Here is a 20,941-nt window from a genome sequence, read left to right as displayed (position 1 = left end):
GTGGGCCGGCCGAGGTGAGGAAAAGCCGAAGGCTAGAAACACACACACACACACACACACACACACACTCACACCCTTACAGTGAAATGTCTTCATCTGTGAAGAACCGCTTAATTTAAGCAGTAACGCATGAGAGATTGTGAACTAAACTTGTTGTGGCTAAAGTATATAATAACACACATCTTTATGGATCGTCGTCCTTCCTCTAGAAGAATCCGTGGAGATGCATGAGAGGAAAATATGATGAAGTGTATGTAAAACAGGCTTTTGTTGTGCGTCAGATTTACGGAGGCGTTTGAGACTCTGTTTGTATGGAAATGCTGCTTCGCTCCTAACGGCGGGGTTGAGCTGCTGTTAGCGCAGGATTACACCCTTATTTATATCCAGCTTTAACTCGCGCATGTGATTAGAAACTTTCAATCGCAGTATTTTCCCCAAACGCCCAGAGAAACAGTCTGATTTGAGTTTTTTAAAGCAAGCAGGAGTTTATTAGTGCCGCAGGTTTAGTCAGTCGTCAGTAGTGCTTTTTACTGTTTCTGAAGAAGTCTCTTCTGCTCAGCAAGGCTGCATTTATTTGATGAAAAATACAGTAAAAATGTGAAATATTTTTACTATTTCAAATAACTGTTTTCTATGTGAATATCTGTTAAACTGTAATTTATTTCTGTGATGCGCAGCTGTATTTTCAGCATCATTACTCCAGTCTTCAGTGTCACATGATCTTCAGAAATCATTCTAATATGATGATTTGCTGCTCAAGAAACATTTCTGATTATTAGCAATGTTCATTTTGATATTTTCCGTTTTAATTTTTATTTTAAAGATTTTTTTTTTTACGTCTGTATACTTTTTATTCATTTTTATTTAATGTGTTTTAGTTATCTTTAGTGCATCAATTCAAACTAAATGAAAATGAGAAATTATGTTTTTTATTATTTTATTTTAATTGAAGTTTCTTTTATTTAAAAAAAAAAATTTCTTGTGGTTTTATTCTTAGTTAACTATAATAAATCATATATATTATTTTTGAGATGATATAAGCTGTATATTTATTTATAACATATATATATATATATATATGTGTGACAAATAGCATCTAAAAATTTTATTTTTATATAATTTACTATATATATATATATATATATTTGTATACATGCATATAAATAATATATATGGATGCTCCTTCACCGGCATCATCCTAATCAAACCGCTCGCTTTCAGAACAAACGTCTCGACGACTGAGAGATTCACATCTGATTGGTTTACCGCGAGCGTATTGTCCAAAGCATCTCATTGCTACAGAGATTCAAGCTGCTTTGTATGGAATCCGTCAGCTAATGCTTTGTGCAAAACGGCTCCGATATGTCACATTATAATGCCTATTATCTCAGGCTTGTTAAAGATGAACCGCAATCTGTTTCCTTCAGAAAAACGGATGGCAGTTCAACTCTAACAAGCTGTTTTTGCAGGAGCGCCTGAATACTGTAGATGTGCGGCGTCTCATTAGTGTCTTGTTAAGCGTGTGTTTGAGTGAGACGTAATTGAGAGGCTCCACAAAGAGCTTAATTTGAGCCGAACGGCCTGTGTTTGAGTGATTAATGCGTCCCGTCTCGGAGTCTGTTCAGCTCTCACCTCCAGTGTTTCTTACAAGCCGCTGATTAAAAGGTGTTTCCAGAGCCGTGTTTTAATCTGCAGCCACACACGCGCCGAATAAAGATCAGCCTTCGCTTCGTTTCCCTCGCAGACTGTGCTCTGCGTCGTGCTTTACTAAAACACACGGTTGATTCTGCGTTTGACGTCCGCAGCTTCAGCATGACAGACTTTCTGAGGGTCTTAAAGTCTTATCTCACCCGTGCACAATTTAAAGCCTTAATGCATGAGACAGATATGCATTGAATGTCTCTCTTCCTCAGTTTTTCTGTCTTGTTTTTCAGTACGAATATCTAAAGACACATTTACTGGAGATGCACAATGACCACATGAAGTCTTGTTTTCTGAGAAATTGAACAAAATGAAGTGAGTTTGTGCTTAAAACAAGAACAAATATCAATATAAATATTAAATAAATCAAGTTGATTTTTCTGAACTCACTGACTTTTTAGTAAATGCTTCTTAATTTAACCCTCTGTTGCTCTTCAGTCATTTTTGACCGTCGTTTTTAATTTTTTTTATTTTATTGGAATGGTCTGAAACTTGGTAAATGGCACTTGCGATGTGAACACACACAAAAAATGACGCATTGGAAACGAATGGAAAGTGAATTTCATCTAGTGGAAACGTTTGGTACTGCGCTCAAACAAAATCTCATGTTTTGTGATATCAACTTCAAATTTGGAGCACAACATGATTTGATTTAAGGATTTTCTCCAAGTTTTAGAGTAAAACATGTTTTTGAAAATATATTTCATGTAATATTTGAAAATGGTATTTTTGTGCATTTTTCATAACAATAATATTTTTTTTTGCCAAGTATCTTCTTTAGAAAGAGACCAAACTTAAAGGGGTCATATGATGCTTTTTTAAAGATCATTATTTTGTGTATTTGGTGTAACAGAATATGTTGACATGCTTTAATGTTCAAAAAACACATTATTTTTCAAATACTGTACATTATTGTAGGTCCTCTATGCCCCGCCTCTCTCAAACGCTTTGTTTTCTACAAAGTCCCTCCTTCTGACAAGCGCAGTCTGCTCTGATTGGCCAGCTGACCCAGTGCATTGTGATTGGCCGAACACCGCAAGCACTCGTCGGAAATGTAACGCCCCTTACCATAATCGCGAGCTTCATCTTTCAAAATAAATGTAAAGACAGAGCCCGAAAGGGGAACAGAGTCGCGTGACAGACACAGTGATGAAGCTGGTATGTGTTTGTGATGTGACCCCCTCTCTCTCTCTCTCTCTCTCTCTCTCTCTCTCTCTCTCTCTCTCTCTCTCGCTCGCGCGCACACACACACACATGATGCTCAAAACTCCGCATTTGAACAGTCAATAGCAAATACTTAAACTAATAACAAAACAGTAGCTGATTCAGAAGCGCCAGATTGTCATAGCAAAGTCAGAATTACCTCCTCTCCTAGGTTCACTAAACGGTCGTCCATAGAATGCATTGCTGTTCTGTTGTAAGTGATCCAAATAAAGTGCTTTTGCTTTCGCACTGAATCACACAGCGTCTCCCTGACATGGCTGTTTCAACACTAACTGCGGTTACTGAAACCATGCCTTCTTTCTTTGCGTGCACATTTGGGCTGCATTATGCTAATATTTCCACATAGTGAGGTAGATATGTGGTGGCGTGTTAGAACGAGCCGTTTTAGGGGGGCGTGGCAGAGTCTTAACTTTGATAAAGAATATCTCTTTGGTTTTGAGACTTTAGTCTTTGCAACTTCAGGGATCTTATCTATGCACAATCAGCTTGTAACACTCCAAAGAGAAAGGAAAACTTGAAATCGCATCATATGACCCCTTTAAGTCTTCTTTCAAGATTTACAACAGTTTCAGGTCTATGCTCAAAAAGTAATATAGGTAATTAAAAGTAACTGGTAATAATAAATGGATCAAAATATAGTACATTCATTTCATTAAAATAAATAAATATATAGATAGATAAATAAATAAATAAATGGTTGCTACGTGAGCAGAATCAGAGGGTTACGTTGATTTTTCTGACCCCATTGACAGATATTTCTTTTTAAATCATAAACTAACTTCATTTTGATCAATTTTGCATAAAACAAGACTTTATAATTTTGCTTCTTAAGTAAATGTATCTTGATTTAATAATCTTTAGACATTTGCACTGGAAAACCAGAGAGACCAGATTGTGTTCCCTTCAATTTATTCTGTTCATTTTCTTTACTTGGTCTTAAAAAAGTCTTAAATCTACGTTCATGAAGCCTGCAGAACCCCTGCTATGAGTAGTTTGTGTGCCATCGGTCCGTCTCTGTGGGAACGGAGCAGGTTGCTCATCAGGAGCGTCAGATTGCGTCGGAGCGCCGCTGTAATGCCAGCGAATGTGTGTGAAACACTGAATTGCACTGAAGTGCTGCTCAGATTGAACCCAGAATGAAATTGATCGTGTTACGGAGCTGAGGAGCAGAGGTTTCATTAGAGATGAAGCCCAGACAGCACAAACTGATTTACCTGTGCTTTACTGTAAGCTCTAGCATCGCTTCAAAACACTGTTGTCTGTCGGTGAAAAAAATCTTTATTTGCAGTATAATAAATGCAGTATCAAAGTAGTGATAATTAGGTGAACTGCACAAAAATATTCGGGTCATATTTGGCTCAAAAATCAAAAGAAAAAATTATATTTTGCATTAAAAAAAAAAAAAAAAAATTTGACAATTAAATACATTTTACCCCCAAATTCTCATTACTGTTATGCAATATTTTTTTGTTATTAAAGTAAATAATATTGTCATGAAACTAACACAATACAAAATATGTTAATGCTCTTAAAAATAGTTTTATTTTAATAAATTTATTTTCTCCTTTCTTTCACAATCTCATGCACAGCCCTCAAAATCATCAATATTTAATTAATTATAAATATTATCAATAACACAATAATAATTGTAATAATTAATAATTAGAATTATAATATATATATATATATATACATATACACACACATTTTATAGTACAGATATATATATTATTATATATATTTTTTAATAGTAGAAAAACTAGGAGTATTTAATTTAAAAATGACTTCTGTAGGCCAGTGTTATTTTAGTATCATTGAGATATTATTATAGTTTTAGTTAATATTTTAAATTAGTCTTCATTTTTATATTTTCTGTTTTCAATTCAATTTTAGTTAAAGTTTTAGTGATTTTGTTGTTTTTTGATATGTCTAAAAATTTGAAATTTGAAACTAGCTGAAATAAAATGTTTACTTTTTTTATATTTTATTTGTTGTTACATTTAACATTTCAGGTAACTAAAATATTTTGTATGATTTTAGTTTTAGTTAACTATAATAGCTGACCGAGATGATACAGACACATTTACATTAAATACAGTCGATTAAATAGTGTTTGTGTCTTTGATATCAGAGCTTTTTATGCTTTTACAATGCAACCGTTTCTCCTGTGTTTCAGATCCAATGCACAGGCCTTGAAGACTCATAATTGTGGACAATATTTTTTAGTTTTTTCAACTGCTCATATTTAAATTTGTCTGATGCAAAAACAATGGAGATCTCATTTAGAAAGACATTACTGATAAAACGTTGTTTTTCTTGCATTTGAAAGCTTTTTGTGCTTTTATTAAGCGCAGTGCATACGGTTCTCCTGTGTTTCAGATCCCATGCACGGCCCTCGATGGCTGCAGGTCGTAGACATCAAATCCAAGCAGTTGACGGTGCGCTGGGAGCCGTTCGGATACAACGTGACACGCTGCTACAGCTACAATCTGACGGTGCAGTACCGCTACACGGCTAACGGCAAAGAGGAGACGCGCGAGGAGACGTGCTACGATACTCTGAGCGCCGCGCCGCAGCACACCATCCGCAGCCTGCAGCCCTACACCAACATCAGCATCCGCCTGCTGCTGCGCAACCGCGAGGGAGTCAAAGAGAGCGACGAGCTCGACGTGCTCACCGACGAGGACGGTCAGTCATGAGCATCCAGAGTCTTTTTATTAACAAAACTGCATTTCAACTGTATTTTATATGATTTGGCGGCAGCGTCAGACATGACATAAAAATACTCCTAAAAAAGCAATAATAAAGCAATAAGCCCCAAGAAGCCGTGGTTTACAGTGAGTTTATAACATCGTTGTTAGGTACGACGCGAAGCGGAGTTATAATATATACCCCCTTAGCTGTTATAAATTCACTGTAAACCACGGCTTCACAGGGATTATTGCTTTTATAAAACGGTTATTCCATATACGTAGTAAAGTTTCACAGAATAAAACAGAGCAAATAAAGTGTAATGATATTAATAAAAACAGTATTCTTCCACCAAACAATGTAGCTCCTCAGAAACAGTTGTGGTTGCTACAAAGTGGTTGCCGAGCAACAGACAAACGTAAACAAAGGTGTATGTTACTTTGTAGAGTCATTTACAACAGCTTCGAACGTGGCTCAGCCAATCAGAATCAAGCACCGGAACTATCTGTTTTATAACATTAATTTTACTGTTATATTAAGAGTCCGTATTAAAAACATTGAAATTTTTTATAAAAATTATTTTATGGATATTTTTTATGATGTAGCTGTAGCATCATATATAATTCAAGTTTCATTTATAAATTGTCTTGGTATAAAAAAAATCTTAAAAACAAAAACATGTATCTTAATGTAATATTAAGAGTCTGTATGATAAACATTGACATTTCCGATAAAACTGTTTATTTATTTGTTTTCTGTGTGTGTTTTTATAATTTACTGTGGATTCAGACGTGATTGACAAAACATTTTATTTAAAAATATTATTATTATTATTATTATTTTATTAATAATTTATAATATAATATTAATTTAAATTTATAATTTACTATATTATATTATATTATTGGTATTTTTTTACCAACAAAAACAGTTATCTTAATTTAATATTAAGAGTCTGTATGATAAACATTGACACTTTTTTTTTTAGTTAAAAAATTTTTTATAGATATTTTTTAGCTGTAGCATCATTTATGATTCAACTTTTATTTAAACGTTTTCTTACAAAAACTAAAAATAAATTTTTACATCAAAAATATTTATGTTAATGTGATATTAAGAGTCCATATTAAAACATTGACTTTTTTTACAAAAAGTATTTTATGGATATTTTTTTATGATTTAGCTGTAGCATCATTATGATTCAAGTTTCATTTATAAATTGTCTTGGGAAAGAAAAATCTTAAAAACAAAAACATTTATCTTAATGTAATATTAAGAGTCTATATGATAAACATTGAAATTTTCGATACGAACTTTTCAGACTTTTTATTATTTTTATTTTTATTTTTTGTATTTTTATGATTTGCTGTGGCTTCAGACGTGATTGACAAAACAGTTTATTAAAAAAAATATTATTATTATTATTATAATTATATTAATAATTTATAATATAATTAAAATTTATAATTTACAATATTATATTATATTATATTATTGGCATTTTTTTATGATTTGGCTGCAGTCTTAGACATCATTCAAGTTTAATTGATAAATTTCTTGCAAAAACTAAAAATTAATCTTACCAACAAAAACAGTTATATTAATTTAATATCACGAGTCTGTATGATAAACATTGACACCTTTTTTTAAATAAAACATTTAGTTAAAAAATTCAAGTTTCATTTAAACATTTTCTTACAAAAACTAAAAAAAATTTTCAACAACAAAAACATTTATGTTAATGTGATATTAAGAGTCCATATGAAAAACATTGACTTTTCTTTTATAAAACTTTTTTTTTTCCAAAAAATATCTATTTTGGTATTTTTATGATTTGCTGTAGCCTCAGACATGATTAACAAAACATTTCATCTTAAAAAAGATATTATTAGCATTATAATATTTTTATTGGTATTTTTGTAATTTTCTTGCAGCCTCAGACATGATTCAAGACTTTCTGAACAACAAAAACTTTCATCTTAATGTCATATTTATTCTTTATGATAAACATTGACATTTTTATAAAACGTTTTATTAATATTTTATTATTTTTATGATTCAACTGCAGCCTCAGACATACCATAACTCAAGTTATAGTTCTTGCAAAAACAAAATATTTTAACAACAAAAAATATTAATGTTATACTTAAGAGACTGTATGATAAAAATTGACATTATAAAAAGTTTTATTTAAAAAAATGGTATGTTTTATGATTATGCTGCAGCCTCAGACATAATTCTAGTTTAATTTATTAAATATTCTTGCTCTTTTGAATTTATTTTCAATAAAACCATGTGAAAACACCGATTTCATCAGGAATAAGGTCATTCGTGTTGAACTTAATTCCATTTGCATTTATGAATGGCTTCAATTCTTGTTCGTGTCAGATTTCAGAGTTAAGTGTGTTATTTTTATTAGACAATAGCGTCCATACAAACAGCATGTTTTATGAGGAAACATGTGAAAACACAACAAGCCTGCAGTCAAGGCCGAAGCTCGAACCTCTGGAGATGTTCAGAGGTCAAGGAACAACAAACTTCCATATTCCTTCGACTGAATAGATGAATAATCCTTCTCATGCATGGAGGCCGTTCATTTTACTATGACATATTGAATACGAGAGAATATTGATTTAAAGCTCATCGGTGTCTCTTCAGATCGATACGTGTTTGATCAGCAGACTCTGATCAGTCTCCGTGTTTTCTTTTCCAGTTCCCGGCGCCGTTCCGCAGGAGTCCATCCAAGGAAGCACATACGAGGAGAAGATCGCCCTCCGATGGAGAGAACCGCTTCAGACGTACGGCATAATCAAACAGTATGAAGTGAGTCCCGATTCCTTCAAGCTTCAGCATTCATCTTCCGTATGTCATTCTCTACACTCTCTTAATTGACTAATAAATCTAAACGAATAACCTTTAGATCTGTAAGCAGCCGGCGCTTTAAACGCCGCTCAGGTCAGCAGTGCCGAGAGATTCCATTAGAAAAGAGCCGCTGCAACAATTACAGCCTCCTACAGGAACGAGACGAGACGGAGTCATCTCACGCCCAGCCTACAGAAACATCTTATAAGCTCTAGAGCTGGGTTTTGATTCGATTCGGTTGTCTTTCACAAGCTTGCGATTCGATTTCGATTCAGTATTGATCGTTTTGGATATATATCAGGTACAGGACATGGCAAATTCTCTCAAGGAAAAAAAAATAAATCTCTCAACTAATGCTGTAAAATATACCTGAGAGTACCTGAAATTTGCTGATTTGTATAGAAACTAGGGCTGTCAAAATTAACGCGTTAAGAACACAAATTCATTTTAACGGCACTAATTCTATTAACACGCGATTAATGCAGCGCGCATTTTCTGTTTCAGGGTTTCCGCGGGGTCTTAAAAGGTCTTAAATTTAGTTGTATCATATTTAAGGCCATAAAAAGTCTTAAATGGTAAAAGAAAGTCTTATTTATGATTTCAAGAGGTCTTTAATTTGGGGACGGAAAGACCAGAATTGCGATATGACTTAATGTGAGATTAAACTTCAGAAGGTGATGATTTCATTGAATAAATAAATATGAGCGCTGCATGTTTCAAAGTCCGCTGCTGCGCTGTTTTGTTTACAGTCGGATAAACCGCTATGTTTCTGCCGTTCCGACAGCGCCACCTGCTGCCAGAGAATGAATTTACATTTTCAATAAACCGGTCTGCTGTTTTTGTTCAGACCAATGCGAACATTCAGCCATGTTTTTATGCAGCAACGCGCAGCTGTAAATGTGAACAGATCGATAATAAGATAATGCATTATGAAAATCTAAACAATTAAGCCAGTAAAATATAATTATATGTTATTTAATATAATAATTATTGATAATAATTGTTTAGATTAATATAATAATTGATACTTTTGATTCACTTTCTTAAAAAATAGTTTTAAAAACTTTTTGTTTTTGTGAAAACCTGTATCTGGATTCTTTATGCTCTATGTTGAGTATGGTTACACTAATAATAAACATTCATTTGCATAAAGCATCCATATTTGTCCATGCTCATGTTATTAGAGTATTAAAAACTTGAAAAGTATTAATTCAAGGTACATTTAGGACAGATAAAAATGTGCGAATAAGTTGCGATTAATATTTTAATCAATTGACAGCCCTAATACAAACACTTAAAATCTACTCAATAAAGTTTTTATGTCATATTAGCTTTAAATCACATAATTATATTTCTACTCCAATTCGTTTTTTTGAAATATAAACATTTAAATAGTGTCTGTCACAAAAACTTGATGGATTTATTCAAACAGATATTAAAGAACAGTAAAATGATAATGAATATGTAATATGGTGCATATTTAGCTCAGTTTAGTTCATTTTTCTAGCTGATGTTATGTGACATTGCTATTGTCGTCTCTCCGCGTTTGAAACACTGAGCGATTACATGAGACAGGAGACGGATTTCGGGAAGTTGTACTCTTTCTTTTAACATACAGTACCTTCGGATGTTCATTCATGTTTATTTCATGCTGTAACTGCTGTTAAAGCGGAGGAGACGATCTGTCACTCCACATTAAACGGTGCCAAAACGGCATTTCATATTTAAATATTGTAATAAAATGGACAGCATTTGAAATCTGAGATGGTTTCATATCAAAAGTAACAAATCTCAAAGCGTATTGCGATTTATTGGATGGGAGGCGGTACAATGTTAATCGATTCTTAGGATATGGTTTCATGAAAATGAGAATCGATTAAAAACGAGGAATCGATATTTTTTACCCAGCCCTAGTAAGACCGTTTAGCAAACGTTCCTAAAATGTTATTTCTGAATGTTCAAAACTAGTTTTTAAAATGTTTTAGAAACGTTTTTCCTTGTGAATGAAAACATTCCATTCCGTGCAGTCGTCATGGGAACGCTACTTTTGAATGTTCTCCGAAATAACATTCGTGTAACATTTTTGAAATGTTGCTACTTGTTTCAGAGAACATGCAAAAGTAACGTTCCCGTAATGTTCGCAAATGGAATGTTTGCATAACCAAGAAAAAATGTTTCCAAACCATTTAAAAAACTGAACGTTTTGAATGTTCAGAGAAACTATATAGCACATATTTTTGTTATCTGGATGAGCTGCTCTCCATATTCACTTTATAGCTCTTTACTCTTACTCTTACAGTATAGCTCTTACTGACGTGTGGAAGAGCAAACCGTCGCTCTAGTTTTCCCGTCGGAGGGGATTTTCATTGTTTCAGTGGCAGTAAAAGAGTCTGGGATTTGTATGGCACTGGAAGAACAAACAGAAGCACATACCGCAGCGCTGGACTCACAGAAAGCTCACGCAGCAGGAATGTGGCAGGAGGAAACATGTTCCCTTCACAGGAAAAAAACACCGCATGAAATCAACACCCATTCAGGTTCTTGGTCTGATTGCGGTTTTATTTTATCAAAAAAGATATCTACATAATTAGTCATCTGAACTGAATAACTTGCTCTTAAATTTGAAACGGCTTGTTGAATAACTAGGAAGTGCATTGCATTATGGAAGTGAAATGGGGTGTGAACGCTAGTACAGTACGTCCATTATTGAAGGAATAGTTCACCCCAAAATTAGCTAATAATCTGCTCACCCTCAGATCATCTGAGATTAGGATCAGATTTGTAGAAATGTAGCACTGCATCAGTGTCTCAGCAATGGATGCTCTGCAGTGAATGGGTGCCGTCAGAATGAGAGTCCAAACAGCTGATAAAAACATCACAATAATCCACAAGTAATCCACAGCACTCCAGTCCATCAGTTAACATCTGGAGAAGACAAAAGCTGAAACTAATCCAGCATTAAGACGGTTTTAACTCAAATACCATAGAGTCCATAATCCATAATAACTCTTCCTCCAGTGAAAAAGTGTCTCTAAACAAATCTGTGGCTGGATTTTGATGTGAGAGACAACAGGAGATGCTCTTTTTCACCGGAGGAAGCGTCATTATGGATTATGGACTCGGATTTTAGTTGAAAACGTCTTAATAGCCGGGTTTCCATCCAAATTTGTAATTTAACATGTGCACAAAATTTGAATATCGCATAAAACATTTGCGAATAAGCACCGTTTCCATCCAATGAGTCAAAGAGAACAAAATCGTCACTTCCTGATAAACCGGCACTAAATATCACTAAGAAAAGTAGAAGCCACTGAATCTAATAATTTTCATATACAGTATAGTAAATTACTTGTGCCTCGATAAATGCGCTCATGCTTTCGGAGCTGGATGCTGCTGTTCAGGAAGTTCTGGGAGGCAAACATACAGAAATACTTTGATGACAGACTTTGCTCGGGCATTTCAGAACGACCATAACAACATTTCAGATGCAGTGTAACGAGGTCTGTCTGCTGGTTAGTCAGGTTTTTCCGTCCCATAGCGCAAAGTCACATGACTTTTTTGATGTGCATGAAGGAATTCATTCACAAAATCTCCTATTACTCACATGAACCCTTTTTCACACACGTCAAAAACCACCTCAAGCGAGCAGAAAAACTTTTTTTGCCATTTCCTTCACTCGTTTCTGATGTGATGCTTCAAAATGCGCATTAAACCAGGCTGATGGAAACATAGCTAATGCTGGATTTGTCTTCTCCAGATGTTAACTGATGGACTGGAGTGCTGTGGATTATTGTGATGTTTTTATCAGCTGTTTGGACTCTCATTCTGACGGCACCCATTCACTGCAGAGCATCCACTGCTGAGACAGTAAATAAACTCGCATCTATAAAATGCAAGGCCTTCAGAGACTCCGAGTGCATTGCATTATGGAAGTGAAAAGTGTCGCGAGCGCCGTTTCAGTCCGTCTATTATTGAAGCACACAGTGTATTTTGGCTGTTACATTGTGTGCTCATTTTGTGATGATTTCTGAAGCGCGTGACTCATTCTGCGGCTGGAAACTCGGAACAAAGCGCTGCTCAAACGACTCATTGTTGCAGAACTTCATTTGTGGAAATGCGACCAATTAAGCTGTCAGATTCACGTTATGAAATTACATTCTGTCATCGCGCTCGCCTTCAAGGAAGTGTCAGGGCTGCGATCGGTGCCGCTTGCTAAAGGGAAAAGGACCAAACAAAGCTTTCTGCCTCATTAGAGTCGCTCGACTTCCAGCAGGATCGCTCCTCCGTGGTATTTCGGGAAGCTCCCGTGCGTTTGTGCCGGTGCGGAGCGTTTCTGCGGGGTTGAGGTGATGTAGGTGCAGTCGTTTAGCTGCAGTGACGTGCGGTGCAGTAATTGCACAGACAGCGAGTCGCCCCAGTGCATTCTGGGTTAAGTGCTTTGCTCAGAAACACAGTAATGATGGAGCAGGACTGTGATCCCGATAAATGTCCTGATCTGGGGTCAGGCCTCCGTAGCCTTAAACTTAGCCTTAAATTTGATTGAAGTTTTTGTAATTTTGTTGTGTTTTTGTAATGAATATTTATTTATTTATTAATGTCTATTTAGATTTTATACATTTCTATTTCAGTTTTAATTCTTTGCTTGGCAACATGCCTGAAATAAAAAATATGTTTCAGTTTGGATTCGTTTTTATTTTTAGATTTTCCATTTCCATTTTAAATTTTACTAAAGTTTTAGTAATTTTAGTATGTGTTTTTGTCATTTTTATTAGATTTTTATTTTATTTCAATAACAAATTTTTTATGGTTTTAGTTTTAGTTAACTATGATAACCCTGATGTGAGACAGCTATATATTTTCATGGATAAAGATATAGAAATATACTACACCGATTTATAAATATTTCGTTTCTGTTAAGTTACATCAAGTTATTTATTTTTTACTGTACTGTTAGGTGTATTATCTTTTTATTTATTATTTATTTTAATATAATTTGTATTGTTTAATATGATTTTTATTTATCAAATTATTTTAATATAATTTTTATTATTTATTAGTTTATTTTCATATCATTTTAATATATTTATTTATTTACTATATGTTTATTAATTTGATTATTTATTTATTCATTTAATTATTTTAATATATTTATTTATGTATTTTTTTATTTTTATTTTTTTTAGAGTAATAATTTTTATTTAGTATTTATTATAAAATTTTATTTTTTCTCTAAACTTTTCCCTGCAACCCAGTTTGAAAACCCCTGGCTCGACCAATAGCGTGCATTTGGGGTGGAGCTATCTGTTTATCGACCAATGGTAGTTGAGTTTTTGAGACATGCTAGAAAGTAGACAAAATTTTGCAACTCCATTTGGTACCACATAGAAACAATACACTTTATGTGTAAACATGGTAAATGTGTCAAACAAAACACTTATTAGTAGACAAAATACTGAATGAACAAACACATTCATGAATGATGTCTTTTACTGGTGCGGCTTCCATGCATTTACTGAGTAGAGCTTTTAGAGAGAGAATAAACCGGACGTTTAATAAATGCAGTGTAGTTCAGCAGCTCGTCCAGAATAAAGATCAGCCTGTGATGTTTTCTGAATTGTTTGTATATTATTATTTATCAGCATTATTCCCTGGGATTGATTGGTTTGGTATTCCGGCGTGGTTTCCCCGTGCGGATCAGTGTAGACGTCTATCCATCTACCTGTCTTAGACTAACATGAGTCCCATCGCCGCTCCCTTTGTGGCCTTAAATTGGACTCTGAATAGAGTGGCATTATCCGCGCCGCCCATTAGCAGCTGAATGATTTATTCAAATCAAGCCCCTCAGCTACTTTTCATTAAGTTATATTAGAAGCGCGGTGCGTCTGACTCTCATCTCGACCGCAGAGAGCAGAAGAGAATCAGAGAGAACAAAAGTGAGTCTCCATCATCATAAAAGATCATACGCAGAAATGCTTCCTCGTTACTTCACAGCCGCGTCCTCTAATTGTGATTGCTCTGAATCTTGTGTTATTGCGTTCTGAAGCTCAAGACAAACACTTGATTTCTTTACAGCAGGGATTCACAAATGCTTTTGTCAGCCGAACGCCTCAGACATGAAATATTTACTTGAAGCCCGCCTGAGATTTAAGTTCATATTTAAATAATTTCATGAAACATTCACATGTTCCCAGTCTTCTGATAACCGTTAATGGTCACATGACATGCAAGTAAATAGATAATATATATATATTTTTAGTAAGGGTTTTATTTTGACTTTGCAGCTGGGCTTTAAAGTCAACTCAAACCTATTTTTATTGTAATTAAATGTGTTATTTTGGCCACATTACATTCACACTTGTGTTTTACGAGCCCAATCAAGTTGAATAATAATAATAATGAGTAACTTATTATTTTAACTAATTATAAAAATGAAAACAGAAATATATTGCTATTGTAAATTACAATTGTACTATAAAATAAAATATATTATTATACTATTTTTATTTTATTTTATACAAGTTACAATACTAATATTTATGTTAATTATTTTTATGATTTTTATAATTATCATTATTATTTTAACTCTTATAAAAATGAAGACAGAAATGTATTACTGTTGTAAATTCCAATTGTACTGTAATTGTACTATAAATTATATTAATATATTATTGTAATATAAATAAATTATCTTGCTATATTATATTATTTTTATATTAACTTACTTTATTATTATTTTATTGTAACTATTGTTTTAACTCTTATAAAAATGAAGACAGAAATATATTACTGTTGTAAATTACAATTGTACTGTAAAATAAAATTACATTACATTAATTATAAAATTATTAATTAAAATAAATGTAATTGTATTCTACTCCTATTTTACACTACAAGTTACAATACTAATATTTATGTTAATTATTATTTTAATTTTTTATATTATTTTTAATTATTATTGTTTTAATTTGTATAGAAATGAAACGGAAATATATTACTATATATTGTATTGTAAAATTAAATTAAATTATATTAATAATTTCCAATATTTATGTCTTAATTAGTTTTCAAACCCTCAAGCCTTTCATATTTTTATTTTGGCAGAGTACTGGTGAAGTTCTGTAAAGTTCTGTGCACAAAAAATGTTGAAAATGTTGAAATGTTCATCACTGCTGAATCATTCACAAAAAGAAAATAAACCGAGTCCGTTTGGATTTCATGTTGAATATTCACAATAATGCGCAGTGGGACTTTGGACCAATGAGATGGCGCTGTGGGCGGGGCTTCCTCCTGTGATGTGCTGTTTTTGTGCCTGCAGATCTTCTATAAGGCCGTCAGCTCCTTCGACCCTGAGTTCAATCTGTCCAATCAGAGCGGGAAGATGCTGAAGTTCAGCAACGAGACGTCGCACATCTTCACGGGTCTGTATCCCGGATCCACGTACTCCTTCACCGTCAGAGCCAGTACGGTCAAAGGATACGGGCCGCCCGAAACCGCACAGTTCACAACCAAGATCTCACGTAAGAGCCACGCCAGCCGTGTGTGTGTGCGTGTGTGTGTGTGAGACGTGCTCATATGTCACCTGTCAATCATAACAGCGCCGCGTATGCCGGGATACGAGCAGGAGACGCCGCTGAATCAGACCGACAGCACAGTGACAGTCCTTCTGAAACCGGCCCGGAGCCGCGGAGCACCGGTCAGGTGCGTCTTCATTCACATCAGACCCTCACATCAGCATCAGCACCAGCACCAGCACCAGACAAGCTGTTATAGAAATAGAGCTGTTTGGTTTATATGAAAAGCTCCAATAGCAAGTTCAAAATAATAATAATTTTTAAAAGTAATCATAATCCAAACAGGCTGTGCTATCTATCTATCTATCTATCTATCTATCTATCTATCTATCTATCATCAACTCTTATCGTACTGAGAAGTGTTTGTAAATATAGTAATATATTAAGTATATGTAATTAAATATTATATTTTTTTATTTTACTATGCAGTTGTATTGCAATAGAAAAATTTCTGTCTTAATAATAACAATAACAACAACAAATGTAATATTAATGCTAATGCCTATTATTATTATTATTATTATTATTACATTATTAATATACGTATGGTGAAATATTAATTTTTTATTTTATTTTACAGTGCAGTTGTATTCAGTGTTATTTTAATTATTTTTAGTCATCATTCATGTACTATTATAGTTTTTGTTTATTTTTAATTAGATTTTATAAATTTTTATATCTTCACTTTAATTCAAGTTAAAGTTTTAATTTTGTTGTGTGTTTTTGTCATTTTTATAAGTTTTAGTTTTAATTTATTTAGTCTGTTATTTTAGCACTTCAACTGAAATGTTTTAAGTTTTTTATATTTTATTTCAGTTAATGTGTATTTTATTTCAAGTAATGCATTTTTTTCTTAGTTTTTTTTCTTTTGTAAATTAACTTAATTTTTGTCTTAATAATAATAAAAATAAAAGTATAATTAATATTATTAATAATAATATTAAATATACATTATTATCATCACAATGTATAATAATAACAATATCAAGTATAAATATTATTATTAGAGATGCACAATACTGAATTTCTCCACCGATACCGATAACCGATTATTCAGAATATCTGCCGATACTGATACCGATAGTTTGATTTTCTTAAGAAAAAAAATCTCTCCTATAACTTATGATGTAAACTATACTGGGAACCCTCTCATTTGTTACATTACTGTTATATTAAAGGTTAAAATTAATAACAGAGCTATTATATTCAACTTATAATATTCAGTGTTGCTAATTTTTTTAATCTGTTAATGCGTTTTTACCGTGTTAATTTCAACAGCCCACAAGATATTTTCTTCACACACTGTATGAGTTGCAGTCTAACATGTTTTGGCCTCCTCCTTTTGATTGACAGGATATAATCGGCCCTGATATAATCGATAGTGAAGAAAATAGCTTTTATCAGTCGATACCGATTATCGGCCGATACATCGGTGCATCTCTAATTATTATTATCATGTAATCCCTCTCAAAGCTAAAAAAAGTCCTTTGACTGATGTCAAAAGTAACTGAACTGAGACGCTGTTCAGATTGGACTCTGTTAATGCCGTGTCAGTGTTTTGTGCTTTTGTGTTTGCTCCGGCGCGACGCTCTTCTTGTCTTTTGAAGATAAGAACAAAGCCGATCTCTCACGCTGAAAACATCGTTTGCTTCGCTCAGAAACCTGCAGCGCTAGATTGTGTCCTGATGTCTCCTGCCTTTTGAGTCTGATTCCTCTGATTCCTCTCACGTCCGAGTGATTCTCAGCAGCACTTCATGTGTGTTTGCGCTCATGATGATAATGTCTGCAGCTTCTTCATTATTCAGCAGATCGTTCTGGTCGAGGGTCGCGTGTAATGCAACCTGGGCGGCACAGAAAGTGAGGATAAAAGCCTCCGCAGAGTGAATGCATGTAAATGTGAGTGTTATAGAAAACACTCGTATGAGACGTTACACACAGATGATGTGATATCAGATCACCCAACGACCTGCACTTATTACAGCGCTCACAGCGAATCCTGCGCTCAAACAGGCCTGAAAGCGCTTCGGAGGACCAGCGTGAAGCTGCAGACTGAAATTGTCCGTCGTCTGCTGAGACTCTGCTCCTGCGGCGCTTAAAAGCCTCCATTAAGAGTCAGAGAAACGTGGAAGCAGAAGTCGAGACGGCAGCGGGGTATCATGTCCAGAGTTATGCCGACTTTTTAGCAAGTTCAGAAAAGCTACCTAACAGGGAATGTTCTCACAGCTTTCGTTAACATTTTTAAAAAGTTATATAAATGTTAGGACAAAACGTACTTAAAACCTTATTAATATCCGATACACGTTATCATAACATTGAGAGAAAAGGTTCATAGAACAACATCCTCAGATCGTCCTTATGATGTTATTTGCACTTCTAAGAATCGTTTTTTTTTTTTATGTTTTAATCACAAACTGAAAAATTTACATTTTAATGTTCTTAGAATATTCAAAATAAAGATTCAAATAACATTATGTTTTGGATGAAAATTAAGTTATTTAAAAATAAAAACTATAAAAATAAAGATTCAAATAACATTGTGTTTTGGATGAAAATTAAGTTATTTAAAAATAAAAAATATAAAAATAAAGATTCAAATGACATGTTTTGGATGAAAATTAAGTTAGTTAAAAATAAAAACTATAAAAATAAAGATTTAAAAAAACGTTATGTTTTGATGGAAAATTAAGTTAGTTAAAAATATATATATAAAAATAAAGATTCATAAAGATTGAAATAGTTTGCCAAAGCAACATTTATCATTTTCATTTGGTGTCACTTGTATGTACTAAACTAAAGCTAAAACTTAAATAAAAATAAATAAATGCATAAATAAATATTAAATAAAAAACTACAAAATTACAAAAAAATTTACGTAAAATATACAAAGAAAAACTCATTCAAATCAAAATATCAATAAAAACAATCAATGATAGTAAAATAGCACTAGGTCAGCTGTTCAGTTTTCTGTCGATGGACTGTTCTGAGGAACAGTGCGTTATTTTCTGCAGAAAAGCTGCTGAATGAATGATGGGATGATGGAAGCATGAATAAAGCACACGGCCGTTTTTGCACTTTTGGCTTTGCGGTGAAATATTCAGACGGCATTCTTGTCTGAGGCCGTTTTAATGGAGGTGGACAGTCGGGTGACAAAAGATGCTGTTCGAACCGTCTCACGAAACACTTTTACTTTCAGAGCGTCTTCATGCATGATTCACAAACGCCGTCAGACGCTCATTTACACACTCGTACCGTCAGCGATGGATTCAAACACTCATCTCGAAATAAACAAATATCCAAAAACCTACACCGATTTCAGCTTATTTTCATTTAGTTTCACTTGATATACTAAAGTAAGTCAAACTAAAAATGAATAAAAACGATATAGAAACATTAAAAAATAAAAATAAAATGTAACTAAAATTAAAGAGGGATATACAAATATAAACATTCATTCAAAATAATAAAATAACACTAAACCAAAATTATTATGCCAATATGGTTATTTTTGCTAGAATCCCAATTACTGTAATTGCTACAAAATTTATTAGTATTATTTTCGAAATTATATTACTATTTTATTACTTTTATTTTTATTAAATTTAACTAATTTGTATTTTTACTTATACATTATTTTTATTTAAAAATTTACATTTTACTCCAAATTGTCATTACTGTAATGCATTTTTAAAATTTAATTTAATTTAATTTTAGTTAATTTAATTTAATTGTATTTTTTAGTATTATTTAAATTGAAAATGTGTGTGACTTTATGCTTGCAACTATTTTTCAGTGAGTACTAAATATATATTTTTTTAAAAATTAAATATATATATAATCTTATATATATATATATTGCATTTTACCCCATATTCTCATTACTGAAATAAATAAACAAACAAAAAAATATTTACTTATTTATTTATTTAAATTACTGTGTGAGACTTTATGCTCTCACCAGTTTTCCAATGAGTAGCTCAGTGTCCCGTCTCTCAAGCACAGTGTGACTCTTATGAAAAGCAGTGTGACGTTATTCAGCATCAGCAGAGTGAAACACAATGGCTTTATGTTGCTGACAGAGATCATGTGATTGAGACGGTGTTCAGGTGAAGCCGGGGGGAAATTAGAAAAGCGCCGAACAAAGTGGCACAGCTGGATGAAAAGAGAAACCTGTTTTTAAACGCTTTCACATTCCTGGTCTGTTTTGGCAGAAATTGGTCACAGCTGGTTTGAGGCGAGGTGTCTTTATATTCGATGCGTGTAAACGTGAAAACACGAATGTGAGGTTAAACAGCATCTCGAACAGCAGATGCTTCATCCTCATCATGAATGCGATTCGATTGCTTTGAGAGAACGTTCAACACGAGCACGCAGGATTAATCGACTGAGAGCACGTTTGTGTGTTTTCCTCAGCTATTCAGGGCAGAGAAGATGTTTTATGATGTGTGTGTGTATATATATATATTTAATTCTATAAATTAAAATTCCCATTACTGTCATTACCACAATTACAATTAATTTTGTTTATTATTATTATTATTATTATTATTTTACATTCATTTTATTTTTATTTACTTTTTTATTTAACATTCACATTATTGTAATACAAGTATTTTTATTTTATTCTATTTTATTTTTTATTTTATTTTTTGTATTAGTTTAAATTGGAAGTGTGTGTGACTTTATACTTTTATATATATATATATATATACAGTGGGTACGGAAAGTTGACTTTAAAGCAAATAAATTGTGTTAATGAGTTAAAAAGTTCCTACATTAGATGATATTTGTTGAGACAGGTGAGATATCATGTAGGATTATACCATCTATGGGACATATCATTATTGTGTAGAATATTGTATACCACAATGCAGTGCACTTTTTGAAAAAAATAT

General features: G+C 33.1%; 1 protein-coding gene across 1 annotated transcript in view; it reads left to right on the top strand.

Moving 5' to 3' along the window:
• The window catches only part of LOC107746250 (receptor-type tyrosine-protein phosphatase mu-like), a 92,774-nt gene extending 74,629 nt beyond the window's left edge, over positions 1-18,145 (top strand). Inside the window, exons 7-11 of the mRNA XM_016560382.1 lie at positions 5,305-5,613; positions 8,330-8,439; positions 15,794-15,995; positions 16,074-16,176; positions 17,959-18,145. Coding sequence (XP_016415868.1) covers positions 5,305-5,613; positions 8,330-8,439; positions 15,794-15,995; positions 16,074-16,176; positions 17,959-18,145 — 911 coding nt within the window. The remainder of the gene's footprint in view (positions 1-5,304; positions 5,614-8,329; positions 8,440-15,793; positions 15,996-16,073; positions 16,177-17,958) is intronic.
• Positions 18,146-20,941: the final 2,796 nt, after the last annotated feature.

Source organism: Sinocyclocheilus rhinocerous, unplaced genomic scaffold (assembly GCF_001515625.1).
Source record: "Sinocyclocheilus rhinocerous isolate Xijiao unplaced genomic scaffold, SAMN03320098_v1.1 scaffold108, whole genome shotgun sequence".
In the NCBI taxonomy this organism is placed as follows: domain Eukaryota; kingdom Metazoa; phylum Chordata; class Actinopteri; order Cypriniformes; family Cyprinidae; genus Sinocyclocheilus; species Sinocyclocheilus rhinocerous.
The sequence above is the reverse complement of the archived record's forward strand: the minus strand, read 5'-3'. Positions and strand labels throughout refer to the sequence as shown.